This window comes from Alligator sinensis, unplaced genomic scaffold (genome assembly GCF_000455745.1).
Source record: "Alligator sinensis unplaced genomic scaffold, ASM45574v1 scaffold321_1, whole genome shotgun sequence".
Taxonomy (NCBI): Eukaryota; Metazoa; Chordata; order Crocodylia; family Alligatoridae; genus Alligator; species Alligator sinensis.
In genome coordinates this window covers 122,881-148,282 of record NW_005841969.1, presented here as the reverse complement: position 1 = coordinate 148,282, position 25,402 = coordinate 122,881, and the positions used below count along the sequence as shown (strand labels likewise).

General features: G+C 45.5%; 1 protein-coding gene across 1 annotated transcript in view; it reads left to right on the top strand.

The window, feature by feature from the left end:
- METTL8 (methyltransferase like 8) overlaps positions 1–3,735 on the top strand; it is a 46,193-nt gene extending 42,458 nt beyond the window's left edge. The window contains 1 exon segment of the mRNA XM_025200511.1: positions 3,581–3,735. Coding sequence (XP_025056296.1) covers positions 3,581–3,735 — 155 coding nt within the window.
- The last annotated feature ends 21,667 nt before the right edge of the window (positions 3,736–25,402 follow it).

The window sequence follows — 25,402 nt, the reverse complement described above, 5'->3', positions numbered from 1 at the left end:
ACCCCTCAAGGATTAGGGGGAAGCAGCTAACTGTATAAAACTAAATTCTTGGGACAGAGGATGAAAACTAATAATGAAGGAGGTGTTTACCGATCAGAAAATGATTTGAGAGGATACCAATCAGAAAATGCTGACTAGTACCGACTGCCCTTTGAACTTATCTAAGGAGTGTGTAGATGTGCATAAAATAAAAGGCGTAGGGAAAAGTGTGGCCAAATCCTCAATAACAGGCTCTTGAGGCTGTAGAGGGGCTGTGCAACCTGGCACAGTCAAGCTAGGCATGCACAATGGTCTCCTTTTAACTACAGAAAGGTCAAGTGTTAGGGGACTCTAAAGTGCACCAGCTACATGCCCATGCTGATGACTCTGTGTAGGAGCAGCCAGCCTAGATTCCCATGGCTCATAGGATTGAGAAGAAATACAAGTTGATCCTCTGGGGACCCTTGCCCTCAGTGAAGGTGTCCTGACATTTGGTGTCTGGGTGAGATGCAAGGGCAGGATGGTGAATGGTAGGGAGCTTAAGTACGTAGAGTTGACAGCAATGGACTGTCCAGAATTGCATTGGTTTGATGTCCCCCAGCCTACTGAGGTGGTGCAGTTGCGAGTGTTGGGAGGTCTGTCAAGGCAGAGACCCCACAACAAGCTCTGAAGGACTGGGGGGGTATGGGTGGACAGAAACTACCCTTCCACAGGACTTGTTCGTTATAGGCAAGGAATGTTGACAGCTGGGTAGTCTTGGCATCCTAGAGTAAGTGGCAGGTCATGTGCAGTGTGAACAACTCTACACTGGCTCATCCCTGCCTGACAAAGCCCAGGAGGTCCTAATATAAGTGATGTTAGCCAGGACCATCGCCAGCACACCCAGGACACCTCCATCACTGGTACCACCAGATGCTGGTTTTTCAGCAGGGGTTCAGTAAGGAGGTTTGTACCCTAGATGCCTGTATCTGTGGATATGGATGAGGAGACTCGCCTCCAGGTCCTGAGGAAGTCATGGTAGATGTCTGGCAGCTTGCTGAGGTCTTGTATGGGGAGACCTTAGGTAGAAGAGCTGCCATTAATATCAGAACCCTTGGAGGCAACATAGGAAGGCATGCCCTATTGAGCACCATGCTGCCTAACAGCTGGCACTGCAAAGGAGTCTCTAGAGTCTAGAGACAAAAGGTGTGCACTTGGCTGGAGATGCAAACTAGGCCCTGCCCCTACTTCTCACAAAGGGTGTCACAGGATGCCTGCAGAGATCCAATGCAGTCCTGGCGAAAGGAACCCCAGCACCCATCTTTGAAGAATGACCAGAATGCTCAATAGTACAGGCACGGTGTTGAGCTGGTTCAAGAGCATAGACAGGACAAGCTGATTGATGACCAGCACCTCCCTCTTAAGGGTACCCATGGAACAGGGCCGAGTGAAACAACAATGTGGGGTTCCCCGCTTCCATAGGTGTTCTTGAGTCTGGGAATCTGTAGCTAGAAAAAGACCTGCAGTTGTTACTGGAATTGTCCTTGTTTCAATACCTCTGTAGGATTCACAATAAGCCCCAGTCTTTAAGATGTTTTCCTCTGTCAAGGTTATGCTTGAAATAGCTATTTTTGTTTCTGGTTTAAGCACTGAGCCAGATGATGGGCTGCAGTGCAGGTACCAATGCTATGTTTTGCACTGAAGTTGGCTTTTGATTACAGAGCTGCTGCATCTGGCTCTAGAAGTGTCACCTCTGTTCTGCCAAATTCCTAATTGCAGATGCACTTGGAGGAAAAAATTGTGCTTAGGAACAGTCAGAATGGATTCACCAGGGGCAAGTCATGCCTGACCAACCTGATTGCTTTCTATGATGAGAAAACTAACTCTGTGGATGTGGTGTACCTTGGTTTTAGCAATGCTTTTGATACAGTCTCCCACAACATTCTTGCAGGGAAGCTAAGGAAGTATGGGCTATATGAATGGACTGTAAAATGGTTAGAAAACTGGCTGGAGCATTGGGCTCAGGGGGTACTAATAAATGGCTCAGTGTCTAGTTGGCAGCTGGTGTCAAGTGGAGTGCCCCAGGGGTTGGCCTTGTTCAATGTCTTCATTAACAGCCTAGAAGATGGCATAGTGCACCCTCAGCAAGTTTGCCAGTGTCACCAAGCTGGGGGAAGTAGTCGATGCACTGGAGGGTAGGGTACGGATTCAGAGTGACCTAGACAAATTGGAGAATTGGGCCCAAAGAAATCTCATGAGGGTCAACAAGGACAAGTGCAAAGTCCTGCACTTGGGATGGAACAATCCCATGCACCAGTACAGGCTGGGGGCTGACTGCCTGGGCAGCAGCTCTGTAGAAAAAGACCTGGGGGTTACAGTGGGCAATAAGCTTAATATGAGTCAGCAGCGTGCCCTTGTTGCCAAGAAGGCTAATGGCATACTGGGCTGCATTGTTAGGGTTGTTGCCTGTGGGTCAAGGGAAGTGATTATTCCCCTCTATTTAGCACTGGTGGGGCCACTTCTGGAGTACTGTGTTCAATTTTGGGCCCCCCACTACAGAAAGAATGTGGACAAATTGGAGAGAGTCCAGTGGAGGGGGAGAAAAATAGGAAGGGGGCTAGAGGACATGACTTATGAGGAAAGACTGAGGGACCTGGGCTTATTTAGTCTAGAGAAGAGGCGATGGAGAGGGGACTTGATATCAGCCTTCAACTACCCGAAGCGGGGTTAGAAAGAGGATAGAGCTAAACTGTTCTCAGTGGTGGCAGATGACAGAACAAGGAGCAATGGTCTCAAGTTGCAGCAAGGGAAGTTTAGGTTAGATATTAGGAAGAATTTGCTCACTAGGAAGGTTGTAAAACACTAGAACCAGTTATCCAGAGAGGTGGTGGAAGCTCCATCCTTTGAGGTTTTCAAAATCCAGCTAGACCAAGCTTTGGCTGGGATGATCTGGTTGGGGATGGTCCTGCTTTGAGCCGGGGGTTGAACTGGATGACCTCCTGAGGTCCCTTCCAACCCTAACTTTCTATGATTCTATGGCTTTTGCACACTCCTTCTCCATAGGGAGGGTTGTTGACTGACACTGTAATCTGGAACAGGAACCTGACTCTGCACACAGAAGACCAGGATCTGCTGGACTTTGTGCCACTTATGACCTCCTGACCTGCATTGTCTGCAGTTCAGAGTCTTGCCCAATATCTTTGTAATACAAGACTGGGAAGGTGAGGAGAGTTACAGGCCATAGAGCAGATCCCTAATGTGCCAGGCACCCTCTGGGTTTTTGACACTCCCAGCATCATTAATCTGAAGCTGAGAAGAGAGATTACCATTGGCAAAAGTAACACCTGCAGAGAATCATAAATAAAGCTGGTTTTACATAGAACTTTACTTTGGCTGATGTACTTTGGACCACAGGCATGAGATTCTATACTATAATTAATTAGGTGTTATGACAATATGCTCTTTTGGCAAAAGCTTTCTTGGGGGCAGTACCTATGCTGGGCTAGCAGACAGAGCTTTGTTCTTTCTGTAACAAGCTATATGCTATTCAGTTGGTAGACAGCAATATCTATATCAGTTTAGCATGCTGTAACTGGAGTAATTCTTCATTTTGGGGAAACAGGTGAAGTACACAATATGTTCACCCTAGCTGGACTAGCTGAAGTGCAGAATCTAGTTGATCAATGATTACAAATCAACAGGAAGAAAAAGGTGAAAATGCAGCGAGTTTGGATACAAAGCAAGTTCCAAAAAACCATTGCAGCTACCTCAGAATAGACCTGAAGATGCCAATAGGACTCCTCATGGCTAAACATACAGAGATCAATGCAAGGCTGAAAGTGTGCATTTCCTATAAGTTCTCTGTTAACTTCTGAAAAAGCAGGATAAAGGTTCTATTGAAAGATTTGTTTTAATATATTTTATTAAGTGAACTCGTTCAAAAGTAATCTGGATAAATATGATGTGTACCCTATTGTACATAATAAAAGGGATATACACTAACTTGTTCATATCTCAATGACGTTTCACTGTTTGGTCTTTTTTGAAAATGAATAATCAGACAATATATAAATATGTAACCAGTTAAGCTCCTGCTGTAGCTCACAATTTGTAAAGAGTGCACTACATGGGAATGGAATTGTTTTGGATGGTTAGAACACAGGAATGACATTACAGTCAACACAAGCCCAGTTATCTCTCTTTGGAAGAATCACATCTCCTACACTACAGCCACTCTTCATCTCATGACTATGTCCTCCTGTCTCTTGGTTTATGAAGAATATTCAGGTTCATCTACCTCCATCAGAAGGTGGGTTCATTTGACAACTGGCTCTGTACTTTTCCGGCTTGGTATAAAGACTGGGTTTTTTTCCTGTAGCAGCATGCACTATGTCCTGTGAGGGGTAGTAGTCAAATCCTTCTCTTTCAACTCATTTACTCCAGTTAGCTAATGTTTCTCTGAACTCTGCTTTCCAGCAATATTCTCACAACAAATATGCTAATTTCAGTTTCTTATCCTCTCCCCATCAAGTTACCACACTCAACCTCTAATGTTAAATATAATTAACTTAAAAAGGAATGTCTTTAAGTGACGGAGCTGTGTCCAGTAGCCATGTAGCATCAGGGGGTGGAGGTTGAGTGAAAAGAAGTTTTGGGAAGGATGTAGAAGCAGAGGTTGAAGGCAGGGTTAAGTTGCACTTTATAGATTATCTAAATCAGAGATTTATAGCATAAGCTTTTGTGAGCCCATGCTCACTTCAGCTTGTTTGTTTTAGATAGATAAAAATATGAATTCCAAAGATAATAACCAGTTTTTGCGTTGGATTTTATTTTCAAGGAACATATTGGGATCAACCAGAAGTCTGGAGTGAGAGAATAAGAGGCAAGTTTCATCACAGTCATTGCATTGAAGGTGTTTCCTGTTAATAATAGTTGTATCATTCTTATGAAGTCACTGACTTTTGGCCTCAAAGTTATTTTCCTATATTATTATCTAATAGGCTTATTTAGCTCATGATATGATTTATTACCTCATAAATAGGGAACATTGTCAGGTTAATCTAAATAGTCTGCATGTATTTAAAGAATGCTGACATGGTATATTATAAGTATTTAGACTGCTGGATTCAGATCAGTGTATTTTACCATTTCAAAGATATACTTATTCCAGTGGTTCTCAACCTTGTGAGACACAAGGTACCCTTCAGAAAATGCCAGTTCTATCTTTCACCCATTTTTTGACTACAGAAAAATAATAAAGCAATTATTTTGTCGCAAAGAACTCAGAGGGCATCTCTACACGTGATGGATTGCTGCTCCAATGCATGCTAATGTGTATTTGTTGTCCCTGTATTTCAAAATGGTGACATGGATGCTTTAAGTAAAGCTCATCAACTGAGCTTTAAAGCGCCCCCACCACAATTTTTTGTGCCAGACACTGAATACACATGATGCTGCAGAAACTTAATTAGAGCGGCTCTCAGAGCCCCTCTAATTAAAGTGCGCCCCCTCCATACCAGAGCATGTGGATAGATGCCCAGTAAGACCACAGTGGGTCAGAACACTTTTGATACTCTGGATTTCTATTTAAAGCCACTGTATTTACCTTGTGAATCATGTAGGTGTCTGCATGCATAACTGCTAGTACTGACTGGCATATTCAAAGACAGGAGTAAGTATTGCTAAGAAGCATGTTTTCTTTCCTTTGTCAGGCTGGTGGGATTGGTATCAACTTTAACTAATTTTCCTTTTTTTATCTGAGTCCAGCCCACTCAAATCAGTGTGTGCATGTCTGTGTACATGTCCTCCCAAGGATTGCACCCTTGACATAGCGGAGAGGCTTCTACACTACCAAGAACCTCAAGAGTGAGGCTGTCTGGAGTTTTGTACTCCTGATAGGGTCATCCATGGTGGCAAGGTCAAGAGCGAGATTTCCAGAATGATAGCAATCCAAAAATAAAAGTCCTCCACAGAGGCGCAGGCATATGAAGAAAGAATATATCACCATGGCTGAAAAAGCAGATGAAAGCTGCATGGAATAGAAACCTCTAGTCATCTAGGTTTTTCTTGCCATTGGATTCAAGTTTCCTTCCCAAAGAATGGTGTGGTTGTTGATGTGCAATAGCATTCCCACTTTACAAGAAGACAGGACATCTTACTTCAACAGTGAGTCCTGTGATGATAGCTGAGTGGTGATGGGGGCAGGTGCTAGCAGTTACCAGAAGCCCCCAGTTATGGACCCACATGGAGGCAATGACTGTATGATGGTCATTGAATGGTAAAAAATTAGGGTTGGAAGGGACCTCAGGAGGTCATCTAGTCCAACCCTCTGCTCAAAGCAGGAACAGTTATTAATTATATTAATGTTATTAATATTTAGTCTCAAAACAAGAAATATTAAATGTTTTATTTCTTTATTTTGGAATATAGAATAAAATAAAGATGTCTAAATGTAACTGCAGGATCATAAATTGGAAAGATAGAACATAATTAACATATATTTAAAATACCTTAGTTTGTGACTTGAAGATCATGTATAAAAAGAGAACCAAATTGAACTGTCCTTAATTTGCATGGATAGGGCCCTACCGAATTCACAGCAGAAGTGGGCTGTGCTGCAGTTCCTTTAATCTTGCACGTTCTTCCCTGTCCCTCCCCACAAACCCTAAATTTGGCTGCAGATTTTAGGCAATTGTAGAATTACCCTGGATTAAGAAGTAGTGAATATAAATATATCTGCTGATATTTTAACTTGCTGAGCTACGTTGTTAAAATGGGTCTTGGGTTAAAACCTGACACAGGAAGTATTTCAGCTATGGAAGTTTCCAGGTGGCAGTCATAAGGGTGATGTTACAGTTTATTCAGCGTGGGTAACATAGGCCCAGATTGATATGATCCTATTGACATCAAACCTTAACAACAAGATGGTGGTTCTGGCAGGATTTATACTTTTTAACTTTTTAGTTTTAATAAGAAGAAACTTAAACTTGAAGAAACTTAAACTTGCCTTTTAGGAGTGAGTGACAGAATTTTCTTTACAGTCTTGAGCAGCGTTAGCTTTACTTATTGGCCATTTCTCCTCCCTGCATTCAAGTTAGAGCATGAAATGGTGCCTGTTTCAGTACAGTCGGATAGGCTACTAAACAAGGACTGTTCTCAATTCAATGGAAATAGAATTATAAGAGAAGTTTGAAATGTTGTATAACTGACAATAGGTGGAATAGAAGATGCATATTTTTTCGCCCAATGAGAAATTTAAAGTGTTTAAACTGGATGACACTTTATATATCTTGGCTTTGTGAAATTTATCAAATGGTAATCAAGCTCATGATGACAAAGCACTCTCGGGCTGGCATGGAGAACATATATTACCAGTATTGCCAAAGGAAGATTGGAAGTAGTTGTTGGAACAGGAGGAAAGAAGAAACCATGGAGAATTATAGTGGAAAATAGAACATGAAATAAGGCTAATAATGAATGTACAGAGAAACTGAAAGTGAGGCTATAATGTACAGATCTGCTTAGTGTAGGCTAAGGATGCAAAATAGAAAAATGCTGCTGCTGCTCTCCTGAAATGTAAGCTTATTCATTAATGAGGCATGTATGTGCCTCTTATTCTTCTTTGGGAGACACAGCCTTTTTGTGTCAACACATCTTTAGGTCTTGAGCTCAGTGTTAGCACTCAGAGCAGATGATAGCAGGTGTGGTTTGGTAAAGTAATTTTGACTGAGCAAAACTTTAAGAGTGAAAATACAAACACGCTGGAATCAAGCATTGGTTTCTGGCAGTGGTATTTACTTCTTTGCTTAGCTCCCACATACCTTATTAGATCTATGGTAAGTGGAGGGAACATACCATACAGGACTACCAAGATTTCCAGGTAAGTTCAGAACAAAAGGCTACTTCTGTTAAGAAAATGACAACCTTGGTTACTAAAATTCTAATTCTTAAGCGATTAGTCCACAAAATTGCCCAGTTTCTTAACAGATGCTATTAAAGGCTCAGTTGATCGGCACCATGATTGTGCATATTATAAAACCAAACCAGAAGACCTTCTGCATCTCAGGAAACCAAGCTGACCCCATGACATCAAAGATCACTTCCTACTTTTGTATGTGAAAACTGTCATGAAAGCAAAAGCTTGGGTGCTCTATCTTTTGAATATTCCTCAGCTAATCTGCAGACCCTAGAGAAGTGGTTTTCAACTTTTTTAGACTCAAGTCACTTCCCCCCCTGCCCCCAGGAAAGTCAAGGCACCCCTTGAAAAATGCCAGCTGTTAGTCTTCATTCATTTCTTGACTACAGAAAAGTAACAGGGCAATTCTTCTGCCACAAGGAACTCAGAAAGCCCAAAAGAGGTCAGAATGATTTTGACACTATGGACTCCTATTTGAAATCTCAGAGTTGATCTTATGAATCTTTGCACACCTAGTATTGTGGCACAACACCCTGGTGAAGAATCACTGCTCTAGAGTTTTCAGATTGTTGATAAATTGTTATAAGTTACCCTATGTGATGGGCTGGCTGGCAGTGACCTAGCCCAGGGGTTTTGAAAGGGCAAAAGATGATTGGAGGACTTGGGATTCCCTTTCCTCACCAATCGCCCCAGAGACTCACCCCTCATGTCCCCTGATTGGCCCCTTGGGTCACCTGGAGGGGGATAAAAGGGGCAGCATGGCTGACTCAGGGAAGAGACCAGCGAGGGACTACGAGGAAGGAGCTTCAAAGAGCTGGCAAGAGCTGAGCCAGTGGGGCGGAAGCAGTTGCCCCAGAAGAGCCTGAAGGAGCAGGACCTGCAGGCAGCAGTTGGACCCTCAGCAGCACAGTGTGTGGCCGGCAGGAGAGGCTTCCTGCTGGGCTCCAGGATCACCTACGAGAGGCTGTGGCCAGCAGGAGAGGCTCCCCCGCTCCAGCAAGGATCTGAGCAGCGACCTGAGGGGTTCCCAGCTTGGCTTCCAGCTCCTCCAATCAGAGACCAGGCAGCTCGACATGAGGCCGGGGCTCCAGGAAGGTCAAGACCCCTAGCAGCTTGAAGCAGTTCCTACACTGGTGGCTGTGTGGCAGTGTTTCTGCCTACCACATGGGAGATCCAAGTTAAAGTCCCAGCTGTGGTGACTGGGGTGAATGAGCTAACAAGGAGAAATTCCTCTTGCAGTGGAAAGGGGCCACTATGTTTTCTCCCCTTCCAGGTACCTAGGCCCTATATTTCTTTGTCCTTTGACATTTTGTATTTTGTGCCTTTTTATATTTCACCAACCAGTATTGTTTGCTCTGCTGTTTGTGTTTTATATTTTGTTAACCCTGTCTTTTGTCAATGATTGTAAGTGTCTAACCTTTGTTGAATCCTGCCCCCTTGGGGCATTGTGGTGTCCACTATACCCCCTGATTATGCCTGTTATGTTCCCAGTATTGTTCCCTCATTAAAAGGTATATGGTTAAGTCCCCACTGGTGGTCTGGCTCTGCTCTATAGGGGGAGGAGAGTCCATACACCTCCCACAACGCTTGTGCACTTGCTTTGATCCCTTCAATTGGAGAAGGGTACCTTTTGGAGTACTGCCTGGGTACACCTATAATTTTAATTAAATGCCAAAAGTGGTTCCGTGGTTTGCATCTTTCCTCCTGTCTTTTGAACCATGGTGTGTACTTTGTCCAGTGCTGCTGTTAAGTTGAGCAAGCCATATTCACATACTGACATCCTCCATAGTTCAACACCATCTCATAGGACCAATCTGTACAGACCTTGGAAGCAAAAACTGCTGTACAGGATATTTGTAAGATTAAAGCAAAGTTTTCTTTCTCAGCTTGAATATATAGCTTATTCCTGCTACATGGATGTAATGGTTTTTTCAGCTTCTCATATAATATTGAGGTATTACCCACATGTTCTAATCTTAAATTCATTGGTATGTGAATGACATCCATGATAGTATAAAAATACTTCCTTTATTATAGATATGTCAAAGATACAGCTTGTGGCCTGTATCTGGCCCACAGAGCCCTGTTGTCCAGCCTCCAGTGCTGCTCTTGGGTATGAGCTGACCCACATACTGCTGGACTGACCCTGTGCACAGAGTCTAGGACATTCACTGCAGGTGGTGCCTGCTCCAGAACCTCTACTGGATATGGTGCCTGCTCTGGGAATCACATAGCAGCTCCTCCCCCCCACCCTTCCTCCAGTCCTGGACCAGCCAAGGGAGGGGGCACAATGTGCAGCACGGAAGCATGGGTCCTGGACTGACCAGGGCAGATGCTGCATGTGGTAGTGGAGAGGGAGGCACACTGCATGTACTGGATCCAGCATGGGGGTGGGATTAGGGGAGTCCATGGGCCTGATCTGTGGACCAGAAGAATTTGACAGTCCTATTTTATGTGGTTCTTCTTTACAGCACCTTCACAATATGCCTGGTTTCCCAGGATAGGAAGTACTGGATGGACTCATTATGCAAGTAAATTATTTAAAAACATGCCAAAGTGTTGATGATGATGGCAGGGACCTGGGTTTTAAGTTTGCCATGGAAAAATGCAGTAAAACCCAGATTCTCTCATTTTAAGGAGAAAAACCCACATTTTCTCCTTTAAAGAAGAAAAATGCAGGAAACAGTGGGTTTCCCTTTGCAGGCTGGCAGAGTTCCAGCTTGCAAGGGCCTTGGGGGTGTGAGAGAAGAGTGATTAACAGGGAGTGCCTTGTACGTGTGTGCACATACACACAGCCACCAGGCAGCCTGGAGAGCAGCTCCCTTCAGGTAAGTCTGACGGTGGTGGCAAGGTGGAGGGGAGCAGCAATTGTGGCCCCCATAGGGAGGAAGGGAGTTGGGCAGGGCTGGGGCTGGGGCTGCTGCTCAGCCAGGTTGATGTGTGGGGCCTGGGGTCCAGGGCCAGAATGCATGGCCGCAGGGGAGCAGGACAGAGCTGCAGGTGGCTTGTCTTGGGGGTGGTTCCCCACTGCTGCATGCACTCCTGGGGGAGCATGGGGGGCACATGCCCCCCAGATTTGTGTGCAAAGTAGGGGTGGTGGCAGGCTTCCTGCTGCAGGCTTGGGGCTCCCTGCCCTACTGCCCTTCCCCAGGGCCACCTCAGCCCAGCAGGCAGAACCCAGTGCAGCAGGACACAGCAAGGCGGAGAAGCTTTGTGTCGCCACTGCAAACCCTATGCCACCATGGCAAGGCACCCCCTGCCTGCCCAGCAGGAGCGGGGTGGGCAGCGTGGGGTTGTGTCCCTTGCTGCTGCCAGGCAGGCAGAGGCACCTTATCATGGTGATACACAGCTCCTAGCATTGGCAACAAGCTTCCCTGCCTGGCCCTGCTCTGCTCTGCTGGGTTCTGCCCACTGGGCCCTGGAGGCCCTGGGGGGAAGGGCAGCAGGGCGGGGAGCCCGAGCCCACAGCCTTCAGCCTGCATCCACCTCCCCCACTATAAGCTCTGCTCCATTTGTGCCAGCTGTGAGGGATAGAGAGCCAGGCTCTGCTCTGCTGCAGCAGCCACCTCTTCCCTCAGGTGGTGGCTTGAGCACTGCTGCAAGGAGCAGAGGGCTGTAGATCTGGTTCCCTGACCCAATAGACCTGGCAGCTAGTGGCCCTCTCTGGCAGGGCTTGAGGGCATCAGCATATCAGAGACAGATGCAGCTGGACCCATGTCCTGGTGAGTGAAGAGGGCAGGGGGAGCTCTGATTTTCCATGATAAACTGATACCTATTGTGACAGGGGGCTCTCTCAGGACTAGTCCACCATTGGCCTGCCCACCTGTCTCTGGGCCAACTGTCTGCCTAACTCACCTGCCATGCCTTGTTTAATTAGTTCTAATTAGGCAGAAGGCTGCCCGATGCCAGGGGACGCTATCTGCAGCTCCATTCCTCCCCGACACCACAGCCCAAGCCTCACAGATGGCATCAGCCAGTGGTTTGCACTGGGCCTTTCATAAAACATACACACAGACAAACAAACACATACTGGGCTCCAAGCCCTCAGCCTCCACACTGGGGTCTTCCACCCCTTGGGGCTCAGGTGGCTGCAGCCCTGCCTGGCCCTAGGGTCTTATACCCCCACACTGCCCCCCCCACTTGGGCTCCTCACACTGCTCCTTCACTGGGGCTCACTGAGATCTGCCACCCCATCTGGCTCAGGTGGCCAGAGCCCTGCCTGGCCCTCTGCCCTGGGGTATTACACCCTGTGAGGCTTAGGTGGCCATAGCCATGCCTGGCCCCTCCCAGGGTCCTTGCAGCCACAGGACTCATGAAGAGCCTGGGCACTGTTCCAGGTCCCTCCGCTGACCTGGGCCTTGCCTCAGGACTCCCATGATCCTGGGCTTCCCTCGAACCATTGGAACCCACCAGAGATGTGAGAGCTGGGGTTATTAAGGTGCCCTGAGCCACCTTTCACCAGGGTGGTAACTGGTCTGGTATTTTCTGGGGGCTCCCACACCACTGGGAGTCTCACCAGACCACTCTGTCCCAGCAGGGTGCAGTTTGAGGTCATGCCCAGGACCAAGAGCATCCTACTCCTACCTGCAGATGTTTCATTCAGCAGTTTAGCCAGGCAATGTTCCTGCCTGCCTGCCAGCAGCAAACTGCTCTGTTTATATAGGCAGCCATGGTTGTAAAATGGCCACTGCAATCAAGCACCTAGTGGCTGCTTGACACGGCCTTTAAAGTGGCAGGCACCAGCAGTGCCCTGCCACACACACATATATAGCAGTGTTTCATTTTAATCATGGATAAACATAGATTTGGGGGGGGGGGTTTAATCAGAGAATTTGCGATTTTTAAACAGAGAAAAATCAGGGTCCCCGATGAGTCTCTCTTTTTTAGCATCCCTATCTTCTTCCTAGTTATTTGATATGCATTTTGCTAACTTTTGGACTGATCATATACAGCAGGCTGGTTTGTTAGAATTGTTGCTTTCTGTTATGGAACAAATAAATCTAAAAACCTTTGGGTACATCCACACTGAAGAGCTCCAGAATAACTGAGGGAACTATGACATTGAGATCTTTTCTGGAGAGATGAATATGTCAATGGATAATATAGGTGGGGCAGATAGCACTGCTTATTACGTTTGCCAAACCATGTTTGAGTTTCTTATAGCTTTGCCAAGCTATAAGCTTTAGGTTGAAATTATCTGCCAGGTGTCTACCTTAAACTGATTTCCCCCCGCCTTTTTTTTTTAAGCAAGATGGTTTAGCTGCTTAGCTTTTTCCAAGGACAAAGCTTAAGGAAAAATACATAGTTTTGCCTGTGTTAAAAAAAGGCAACATTTTCTTTGAAAAGCTGTAACCCCCTCTCCTATGCTTTGTGGAGTAGGAGGAAGACCTTTGTGTTAGGGAGATGCCTTTTCCCATCCCTATGAAAATGCACCAAATACAAGTTACAATGCTGTCCAAAAATCAGTTTACAGATGCTCAATAGAAATTTGCAAGAGCTTTGCAGTAAAGCTTCCCTGAAGACTGCATGCTTGCTGAGCATCACTTTTACTGCAGCTGAAGTTCTGGGCTATTGTACTTGGGTTACTGAACTGAGAGAAGTATGCCTGTCTTTCTTATGCCCTCATTGAGAGTCTTCTACAAAGACTTGGCTGAGCCCAGGGAGAAATAAGTTGCCTGATTCAAATGCAAAAGGCACAAAAACTGGACATGCAAGTGGGGTAGGAGATTTAGACTATAGGTGAGAGGGACACAGATCCTGGAAGCTGAAGTAAGAAAGAACAGGACCATCTAGACAAGAAGAGGCCTGGAAGCTAGAAAGGGAAGTGGTGAACAGGACTCTGCCTGTAGGGGACAAACCCATCAGGTAAAGAGATGGGAACGGAGCCTGAAATTATCTGGGTAATTAGATGGGGCCTGACAACCAGTTGGATGGAGCAAAGGTGGTTAGGGGAGACTGATCTGATAAGGAGCCCAGGTGTGGGGGAACAGGGATAGGTTGAGCAAAAATGCCAAAAAACAAGCAGTTTGGGGGGACACTAAGATTAGATAAAGAAACGGGTTGGCACTGGGAGTCAGTGGGAAGAGATGGGGTGGAAAATGGGGTTGTAAATTGGGGGTTGACTGGAGGTTACTTTAGATTAGATGAGTAACTGGAAGGGAGGAAACTGGAACTATTTGGGCAGGGGAACTGGAACTGAGAAGGAGGAAAAGAGGATGGATAGAAAGGAAGTTGCAAGGTAGCAAATGAAGATTGGGGGAAAGTATAATCTCAGTATCAGAGCTACTAACTGCTGTCCTGGGTGACTGAATTTTATTTCTGCTTGTGTCCCAAAGTTTCTGTGTAATTCTGGTCCCATCTACATGTTACACTTCAGGCATGATTAACCAGTTAATCATGCCTTAAGTGATCATCCAGCCACAGGTTCAATCAATTAATGGCATGATATAAAGAGGAATAAGTTACAAAGTTATTGGACAAAATACATGTAATAAATTTGTAGCTGCTTCCTATCACACCATTAATTGAACAAGTGGCCAGGGACTCCTATGTACGTGAGCCCCATCAGCTGATCAGAGCTCCCAGCTGGGAGGGGGTCCATGTGCACCTTGAAGTCTGGGAACTCCCAGCTGACAGGGCTTACAGCTGTAGGGGGGCCCATGCACCCCTGGCAAACAGCAGCTGATGTAATCTCCCAGCTGCAGGGGTGAGTAATGTGCCTCATGGCTGGGAGATAACATCAGCTGAGGGACACCCAGCTATGGGAGCTTACTTCCTGACATTATGACTTATTGGACTCCCTCTGCACCAGCAATAAGGTATGATGGGTTCTAATTCATGATCCCACTATTACACCTGTCATGCATGTGTAGCATAGTAGGAGGCATGATGGTATGGATTTCTCATTAGATCCCATTCTGCCTTTATCTGCATGTGGTAATGTACTTAACTTCTCAAAAGTGATCACAAATTGTGAGACTTTTTAGTATTATGGGTGCCTTACAAAAACCGTAGGGTCAGATTTGCATACATTCTGACTTTTGTGAAGAAATTAATTCTGTTTTCAAAACAGGCTTTGAATAGTGTGTAGCAAATAAGACAGTTTAGGGACTAGGGAGACATTGATAAACACCTTAATTTTTGTTTTCAATTTTTTTTAAATTTAAGCAGAACCTTTTCCTGAATTTATGGACTTTTAAACATAAGTCCATGTACCTGGTTTTGAATTCAATAAAAAGGACACTTAGGAAAAGGCAAGATATTGAAATGTTTCTCATTAAGTGGACACTGCCTATCATATGGACAGAATGAGGTAGGATTCTTGTGGAAGAAAATATTAAATGACCATAACACTGGAGATTGTTTCTTGCATATTCATGAAGGGGCTAAATAAATGGTTGTACAAACAGTCATAAGTTCTGAATGCTTGGCTTTGCCCTCTTAATAGTGTTCCTTTTAGAATAGTGTTTTTTGTATGTGACTACATAGATATGCCCTGGAACATGGAACCCTCATTACTATGGGAGGGCTACGAAGCAGCAGAACTGGTGGAGGCCCTTTAAGAGAAGGGTTTTTATGGTCTGGACAAAGGCAGCTGACAGGGCTGGGACCAGCGAGCATCCCTTGTGCTCAGGCCAGTGATTAGGCCAGGCTGGCTGGAAAAAGCAGGGCCCAGGGGTAAATAGACTTGTCCTCAGGCTGGGGGGAGTGGGGGGGGCAGTGGAGCTCTGATCAATGAGACAGTAGGATGGTCCCTGCCAGAAAGAGAGAAAACCCAAATGGACACTGAAAGTAGCCTCAGAAGGGAAGTAAGTTTTATTTCAGTTTTCCCTTTTGTCTTCGGGTGGTTTAGACAGCAGGCCCATGGGGTGAAGCCCTAAGTAAAGTCTGTGTCCATTATCCCCAAGCAAGGGAAGTACTTTCAGCTGAGATTTTTTTCCCTTCTTTTTTAAATGAATACCCAGGCTAGAGACAGACATTCAAAAAGCCTGAGCCTGAATTGATTCAACTTTTGCAGATTAGACTAACCTGGCTAGGCTGAACCAGCTTGTAACCGTACAGACATCCTATCTGGACTTAGAAAATGCAGGCATATGCCTACAGTGGCTCAGGCTAGAAGCCGGGGTCTGCTAGAGCAGCCCTCTCTTCCCTTCGACAGTGCTGAGCTGAGGGGTGTGTGGCCCCAGCAGAATGTTCTGAATAGGGAGGGGTCCATTCTTGCCCCCTCCCCACTGCTCCTGACCAGCACAGCAGGGAGTTGATAATAGAGTATTTATCAGCCCATCAGAAAAACAAAAGCCTCTCTCATTAGTTCAAGCTCTTCTTAAACAACTTTTTCCAAGGAAGGAATGGAGGGACCAGCTGACCTTTTGATTAGCTCCAAAAAGTCCTAAGCAGAAACTGTCCTGTCTGTCTCTGTCCTGTCTGCCTCACACAGACACCTCTCAGCATTAGCTATGATACCACATGCTGGTTACTATGGTGTGTGCTAGGGGAAAGGGGGAATCCCTGCTTAAGCAGGGAAGGGGTGGGAGGTGTCATGGAGGGGAAGCCAGGTAGATCCTGCTGTGCTTACCAAAGCTCCAGCCAGGGAGCAGACAGCCCCAGCCAGGGCTGCAAAGCATCTGGGATGCTGGGGCGCTCTGGTTTAACTTAAACCAGGAAGGGGTCTGGGACAGACATTGCATATACCAGTTTGACCCAAATCAGTTAAGTCTGATACTACATTCAACCAGGTTTATCTCAAACCAGTTTCAGCCATTTTCAAACTGGTTTATGTGCACTGAATGTCTGTTCTGTTACAGGTTTAAACCAGTTTCTGATCACTTAAACTGGTTTATGTAAAATGTCTGTCCCTAGCCCTGGAGGACCAGGAGTCACTGGGAGAGGAGTTGGAGGTTGCTTGCAGGTGCATTGCAGCTAGAGCAAATTAGGCCCTAGCTAAGAGGATCAGGGCCTGGACAAGTGTGAAAGGGGGAAGCCAAGTGGCCCAACGGAACCCCCCTGTCATCCAAGACTCCGGAGCCACTTGCTTAATTGATAACATCAGAAAGTAGCAGGTGAGAGAGAAGGCAGTGGCTTACCCTTGGAGGAGCTAGAAAAGGGGAGAGAGCGGGCTAGCTAGCCACTGGGGCACATGGCTCCCTGCTGCAGGTCTAGGCCTGCTACAGGCCATGTATAAGCAGAGAGAGGGAATTCTAATCTGAGCAGTAGTAATAATTCCTGGCTCTCATCCAGCATTTTTCCTTACTAAATGTCAAAGCACTTTCAAAACGAAGGCAACGAGCAGTACCTTCATTTTTAAGTTGGAGAAAGTGAGGCCAAAGAAGGCAAAGTGACTTTCCTATGGTCACAGTAGACAACAGTTATCTAAAGCAAATCAAATTCTTCGTGCCCATTTTCAAAGTATGTCCTCCTCTCGTACCTTTCCACCCAGCCCTCAGCAGTACAGCGTAGCACTTTTTGGTGAAATATTATGTACTTAATTTCTCATCCATATATGCCCAGGGTATTTCAATTTAGAATAAAAACAATGTTTTATTTGTTGTAGTTTAGATGTGCCATATGTATGTGTTCACAACAGTGTAGGAAGGTTTATGATACACCTGCATCTTCTTTTCCTTTGGGAAAAATGTTTTTCCTTCTTTCAAGAACTATAAAGTTACAGAAGCTACAATCTGAACCTCCTGGGAAGCTAATGCAAAAATAACAGAAGTCTGTACACTGATGATGTTTATTCAGGCAAGGTAGGACAATTAAATGTACTCCATATGTTCTGATATTGTCCTGTTTAAATCAAAACTGTCTCCAGATTAGCACCTTGAAGTTCCTCCCAACGCTGGCTTATGTTATACCTGCATCTGTTCAACAGAATTTAAATGAAAACGTATAAGCTCAAAATGTTGTTTAAAAAGAAACCACAGCTGAACAATCCTTGAGCCTTTATGTGGGATTCTAACAGCCATCTCTAGCAATAACATTGTCCTTAACATTTTTTATTAAAAAAAACAGTAGGCAAGCCAAACACAAACATTCGATTAATGAGAGACATGAATCCAGAGGGTGTAGGCCTCAGGCTACTTCTCCAGGTCCCACAGGAGTGGTAAAGCTAATGTCTGTGTAACAAAGCCTTGTATCTTTCACATCATTTTGTTCACTGTGAGCCAAATGCATCCCATATGTAACTCCATTGTAAAAAGGGGTGAGCAGTGAGGTGGTGAAATTTGCAGATGACACAACTGTTTAGATTAGTGAAGGTGGTGAGGAATTGGGACAGACAGAGGAGAGCAGAGTGAACGGGCATTTTAGTGGTAGATTAAATTAACTGTTGACAAAATGTGGTAACGAATATTGCAAAGAATAATCTGGGCTGTTCATATTCATTGCTATGTTCTTAATTAGCTGTAACCACAGTGGGAAAAGATCTGCATGTTTTATGAACAGCTCAGTGAAACTCAGTTTACACTGTATTGGTAGTTTATAAAAGCAAGCAAAACTTTAAGATGTGTAAATTGGATATAGTACTGAAAATATACTGCCTTGAGAAATCTGTTGTATTTTGGGTGGCATTCTGTGTTCAGTTGAGGTCACCATATCTCAGAAAAGATGTAGCAAAAATACATGGTGAAAGTTAGAAGCATTAACAGGCTCCATCTGAAGATAGACTGGCATTTAAATCATGCATAGTATCCAGGAGTATTTATTCAGTTTAGTGTTCCCATTTACCCTTTTATATAGTACAAGAAATAAAGTTTATTTGATCAAGCTGATCAACAAAAAATAGACTGATAAAAGGGAATACTTTATAGCATCGTATGTATTAAACTGAGGAACAGAGTGTTGGAAGATATCACTAGAGCTAGTCTGTTAGTAGGATTCAGAAATGGCCATGCCTTCCAGGTGTGTGTGTGTGTGTGTGTGTGTGAGAGAGAGAGAGAGAGAGAGATGCATGCAAATACACACACAGACCTGCGCAATGCAAAAATTCATATTTATGTAATTTGGAATAATGTAGTTAGGCTGCCATAATTTTCTGTTCCACCTTGTTCTTCTGAAGAAAAAGTCAGTCTGGGTGTATTAGCTTTTATCAGAGCCTGGTTACAAAGCAGAATATACCATTGGTCTGACACCATCTATCAATTTCTTGGTAATCCTGTCATTTCATAAGCAGATATTTGTATAAGGTAAATTGGAGGAATGAAAGGAATGTTAATTTGATAAATGTATGAAATTGGTTTATTATGTGTAATAAAGTATGACTGTATTTGAGGATTTAGAAGTGCAAGTTGACATGTATTTTCCATTTCTTTATTGTTGGACATTCTTTGAGCTCTGTTTTCTTCTCAGCAAGAAACACTGTTTAAATAGGTGAGTTGCATCTTTGAGTGTTCATAAACAGCTGTCCAGTTGTGTAAGCCATATCCGGAAGAGGTGGTGAATCTGAACCCAGTGTTCCACTAGTCTGGTCTTGGGTCTTTAGTTTTACATGTGGAAACTTTTATAGCACTTCAGTGGCTCTCTTAGTTTTATTTTCCCCTGATAAGCTTATAGTTAAGTGTCATTTTGAAGAATCAGTCAGTTCAGTTTTCCTGAAGTGGATGATGTCTGACAATAATGAGTAAGTAAATTGGGATGGAAGGTGGAAGGAGGAGGGAACATCCTGACTGTGTTACCAGGGTCACAGTTTTGGGGGGAAAAATGTTTTTTTTCTTTCCCATTTGGAGCTAGCATCCTAAGATTGGAATAGACCCCAAGGATCATCTAATCCCCTTCACAAATACAGCATTCAGTATTCCTGTACCATCAAAATGGATGACTATCCACTCCAGCCTCTTCTTGAGCTAGAAAATCACTAAGTTGCTAAATTTATTCTAGATTTAGAACCTGTGCCAACAAAGTTTAGAGCTGTTTGGATCTTGGGTTCTGCTTCATATCCTTATAAGAGAAAAGCCTTAATTGAAAAAATCTGGCTTGTATTTTGGATCCAGATTTCAAAATTCTGTAAGTTTGGTTGAATTCCTATTTGGGGGTCTGGATAGGACTTTGTAGGTTATGTGGTATGGTTTCAGTAAATAGCAAGATCATGTAGAATTAGCTATGATAAATATTATATGGCATCCATGAACTCTGAGTATCATATATAAATTTTATTGCTAAAGGAAATCAAGAAAAGGCCTAGACAAATGGTACAGTCTGAAATGATTATAGTTATGCAGTTTTAAATCTGTTTTGTGTTGTCAGCACATTAGGATTCTGGCAAGGCCAGTTATGCCCTCTATAACACCAGGTAGCTTTGGAGAATGTTATAGGTGTATTTCCCATTAAAGCAGAATTTTGAACTGAATTGCTCCCATAGGTAAAATTCAGCATGTAGTATTGCCAACCTCAACATTCAAAATCATGAGTCTGGCTTAAAAACTATGATTAAAAAATAAATATGGGCTTCTTATTTGCCTGCTGGTCTCTGAAGCTGTAGGGTATCAATGTTTCATGTTTTTAAACTTCTCTACAGTCACTGGGGCTAAAAACTTTTAAAAAAATGGCACCTAGGAGTCTCGTGAATGGCACCTACACGTCTCATGTAGCCACACGTGTCCTAGGTGCCATAAGAGCTGGGGCCTTAATGGAAAACACCAAATATGATTCTAGCAATAAAATCATGATAATTGACAACAGTGGGCATATGAATTGGTGTTTTGCTGTAGAGGTACTTGCTGTCACTGAGCAGCAGGTTGCAGCTAATCTACCAAGACTGGTTGGTCCCCCTTTTGGAACTTGCTTGCCACACCTTTGGTGTTTAAAACAAAAAAGGAAAAAAGGAAGCCAAAGAAAGATGTAAATCTTGGGAGGTAGATCAGCTGATTCTTAGTGTAACTTAACTGGTCACCTAGCCTCTTCACAGGACTCCTCCATCCCCATACCCTACCCTTACCACTCCAGATGTTCTGATGCTATTCATATTACAGGCGTCATTCTTCCTGAGCCTGACTTTCTATGGTCCAGTCCCCTGTATTTCACAGCATCAAGTTTCTCAGTAATTAGTCATGTCCCACAAAAAGGGCTATCACAGTCTTTTTTAGCCTCAATATTACTTAGTTCTCATATCCTTGGGTCACTCCCCTCTTGTGTTTACCCCAGGTTTCATAGTTGTTAGGGTCAGAAGGAACCTGAGCAGATCATCAAGTCCGACCCCCTGCCATGGGCAGGACTTAATGCTGGGATCATGTGACCCCAGCTCGGTGATTATCTAGCCTCCTTTTGAAGACCCACAAGGTAGGAGCGAGCACCACTTCCTTTGGAAGTTGGTTCCAGATCCTAGCTGCCCTGACTGTGAAGTAGTTCTTCTTGATGTCTAGCCTGAACCTGCTTTCTATCAACTTATGGCTGTTATTCCTAGTTACTCCGGGTAGTACCCGGGGGAACAGAGTCTCTCCCATTCCCTGCTTGTCCCCCCCGGTAAGTTTATAGACGGCCACCAGATCCCTTCTCAGCCTGCTCTTATGGAGGCTGAACAGGTTCAGGTCCCGTAGCCTCTCCTTGTAGTGTCTGCCCTACTGCCCCCTGACCCTGTGAGTGGCCTTCCTCTGGACCCTCCCAATGCTGGCCACATCCCTCTTGAAGTGCAGCGCCCAGAATTGGATGCAGTACTCCAACTGTGGCCTGACCAGTGTCACATAGAGGGGGAGGATCACCTCCTTGGACCTGCTCATGATGCATCTGTAGATGCATGACAAGGTGCAGTTAGCCTTACTGACTGCATCCTCACATTGGTGGCCCACGTTCATCTTGGAATCAGTAATGACTCCAAGATCCTTTTCTGCCTCTGTGCTGATGAGAAGGGAGTTCCCCAACCTATAGGTATGCTGCTGGTTCTTTCTCCCTAGGTGCAGTACCCTGTACTTGTCAGTACTGAATCCCACCCTATTCTCATCCGCCCACCCCTGTAACCTGTACAGATCTAGTTGTAGTCTGTCCCTCCCTTCTAGCGTGCCCACCTCTCCCCACATCTTAGTGTCGTCCACGAATTTGAACAAGGTGCTTTTCACCCCCTTGTCCAAGTCGCTGATAAAGATGTTGAACAGTACGGGCCCAAGGACTGAGCCCTGGGGGACTCCACTGCCCACTTCCCTCCAGGTTGAAACTGACCCGTCCACCACCACTCTCTGGGTGCGGCCCTCTAGCCAATTTGTGACCCATCTGACTGTGTAGGTCAATGCCACAGTTGCCTAGTTTTTTAATGAGAATGGGGTGAGTGTCAAAGGCCTTCCTAAAGTCCAGAAAGACTACGTCTACCATGACACCTGAATCCAAGGATTTTGTGACCTGATCATAAAAAGCATCTAGGTTGGTCTGACAGGACCTGCCCCTAATGAACCCATGTTGGTTGCCCCTGAGCATAATCTCTCCTGCTGGCCCCTCGCAGATGTGCTCCTGGATAATTTTCTCAAAATGCTTCCCCAGGACCCATGTAAGACTAATGGGTCTATAGTTACCTGGGTCCTCCTTCCTCCTTTTTTTGAAAATGGGGACCACATTGGCCTTTTTCCAGTCCTCTGGCACCTGGCCAGAGCACCATGAGTGCTTGTAAAGCTATGCCAGGGGCCCTGCAATGACCCCTGCCAATTCCCTCAGCACCCTGGGGTGGAGATCATCTGGACCTGCTGATTTAAACACCTGCAGCCTCACCAGAAGTTCCCTAACTCGGTCCTCCCTGACCCTAGGCCTGGCGGTACCTCTCTTGAGTCCGTCCAGAATCCCGGTGGAGGGGATGCCTCAAGGCAATCAGTTCAGTGTCAGACTCAGGGGCCAGTCGGGCTCTACATACATTAGCCAGCCCTGTCCCTCAATTAATACAGTCTTTAATGAATTCTACTTGAAATTAACTCCCTCTTCACAGGGAAGCCCTCCTTCGCAGGGCTGACTTCATTTGTCTCTCCACTTCCTTCCCTCCTCTAGGCTACCAATACAGAGAAGATTTACTCACCAATAGGATCCTTGCTGGACTTCATAGGATGCTCTGCAGCCAGCCCCACCTTCGGTAAGTTTGTTCCGCTCTATTGCCCGTCACTATCTCAGGTAGCTCAGGTAATCACTGCACCTGCCAGTCCCCCTTTCTGGAGAAACAGACCTGCCCAACCTGGTGTTTAATTCACTCCAGCTGTTTTAGTTTGATTTCATGAAAGTTTCCCCCTCTGGAGTATTTGCTTGTTGCTCAGTACTTCATGGTAGGACTTAAATGCTGCCCTGTCACATGCTGGATCAGAGCTTATCCAAGATCAGCAACAGGCTCAGAGTCCTATAAGTTCCCAGACAACCATGAATTTATTTTTGAGGTTGTTCTGTTTTCTTGTCATGAGACAATCTAATAGGCACAGGTACTCCTGTATTTACTTTAAAAATGGCTGCACCAGGGACTTAGCTGTTACTACATGGCAGGCCTCAAATCCAACACATTTTTCAGGATTTACACCATATGTAATTATGGTCTAAATAAGTGGTGTTTAACCATCAACCTGTAGGCCAGATCTGGCCCATAGAGTTGTATTATCTGATCCACAGCACTCCTCGTGGTTCTGGAAATTTGGCAGTGGAGGAGACAGTGGTGACACGTAGGGGGTGCATGGGGGTGCACGTGCACCCCCTGAGAGAGCCGGTGCACCCTCTGACCTGCTGCACTCACCACTTAGGTGATGGGCAGCGGGTCAGGCAGGGGCGCCAGTGCCCACCCTGCAAGCGCCAGGTGATTGCTGCAGCTGCTTCCGGGAGTGGCTGTGGCTGCATCTGGGAGCAGCTGCAGCAATCAGCCGGTGCTTGCTCCCAGAAGCAGTCGCAGCCACTCCCGGAAGCAACAATTGCAGTGATCGGCCATCACGGGATCACCCAGAGGGAACCCCCACCCCCTTCCCCCAGTCTACAGGATTGCCTGCAGGGGGACCCCTCGCCACCCCCCGGTCCACAGGACTGGTCACAGAGGGGGTACGTGCCTCCCCTGACTAAGGTAGCACCAGTCACTTATGAGAAGAGAGGTGGCAGCATTACTTACCATTTCCCTGCTGCTAAATTTCTGGAACCATGGATTATATAACATGGCCCACTGTGTGCTAGATTGAGCTGACACATAGGGTGCTCTAGCATGGGGTCAAGCCCGGACATGGGCAGATCTGGCATGTAGAATCAGTCTCACATGCTGGATCGCACCTATGGACTGACCCCACATGGGATCTGGCCGGTGAACTAACCCTGTGCCACTTGTGGTTGGGCACTCAAGGTTGGGCACCACTGTTCTAAATCATGCTACAGCACTGGATTTTTAAGAGGGCAGAAAACTGATTCAAACCCATCTGAAATACAGGCTCTGACCCACTTCTAATTGATATACCAGTTCAAGATAAAGTAGTCATTATAGCAAGAGAAGATTTTTGTGATTTGCACTGAGGACAGAATTTAAGAGGCCTCAGATCTGAAGCAAGTAGAGCTGAGAGAAAAAGATGAAGACATTTGATTATCTGTAGATTTTCTCCGGACTTTTCCTTTATTATGAAAGCAAGATTTTAAATTAATACTGGATGCATTTACACATGCATTTACTTCAGCCTAGATTTATTGTGGAGTAAGATACTGCACAGTAAGGGTTGTTGGGTAGGTGTTTACACATGTGGGGATTAGGGAGAAGATTTGCTCCTAGTTCTCTGCATCCCTGAAATGGACCCCTGCCACTACCTGGGGGAGTTCCAGGCTCCCTCTGGGTGCTAGCCCAGGGGCTGGCAGGGAGCACTGGGCCAAGAGATGGCTGTCTCCTGGCCCTGAAGGGCTGCATGCTGCTTGTGACAGGCCAGTAGGGGGTGCTCCTGTGTTGAGCCACCCACCTCACTGTGCCTGACCACCTTCTAGACTGGGGGTGCTTCACGTCCGGCTTACCCCCTTCCTGGAGCACACCTGCAAGCCTGGGGGTAACACTGCCACCACCCAGAGTCTGAACTGATCTTGGACCTGTGCCTTCTGGGAAACACAGGCCTAGTAGTCCTTGAGGGTACTTGACCCACTGCAAGAACTTGGGGTGCTTCCCTCAGTCTGAAGGACAAATAGTGGTCTCCCTTAGTCAGCCGAACCAAGGGGACCCCAAGGCATAACGTAGACCCTCTCCCAATGAGTCTCCCACTCTAGGTACAAAGGAGAACTTTATTGGTAACAAGGAGTAGGTTTGGAATAGGATGCAGGGTAGAGCAATATCAGAGAAATCCCTTGGAGCAAACAGTGGCATGGCAGCCTTTGATCATGCATCTGAGTTACTGCAAGCTATATATCTAGTTACATCTCAAGTAGCTTACTCACAAGTATCATCCAGAGGTTGGTGGAGATTCCCTCTGGAGGCAAGCAATTCACTGAACATTGCAATTGCAGTCATGGGGGGGGCTGGGAACAAGCTCCCAACTAGTTTCCAGCCCCCGCTCCATGATTGTGGAGTGGGGGCTGGGAACAAGCTCCCAGCCCCCACTCAGTAATTGCTATTGGGGAGCAGGAGCTGCAAGC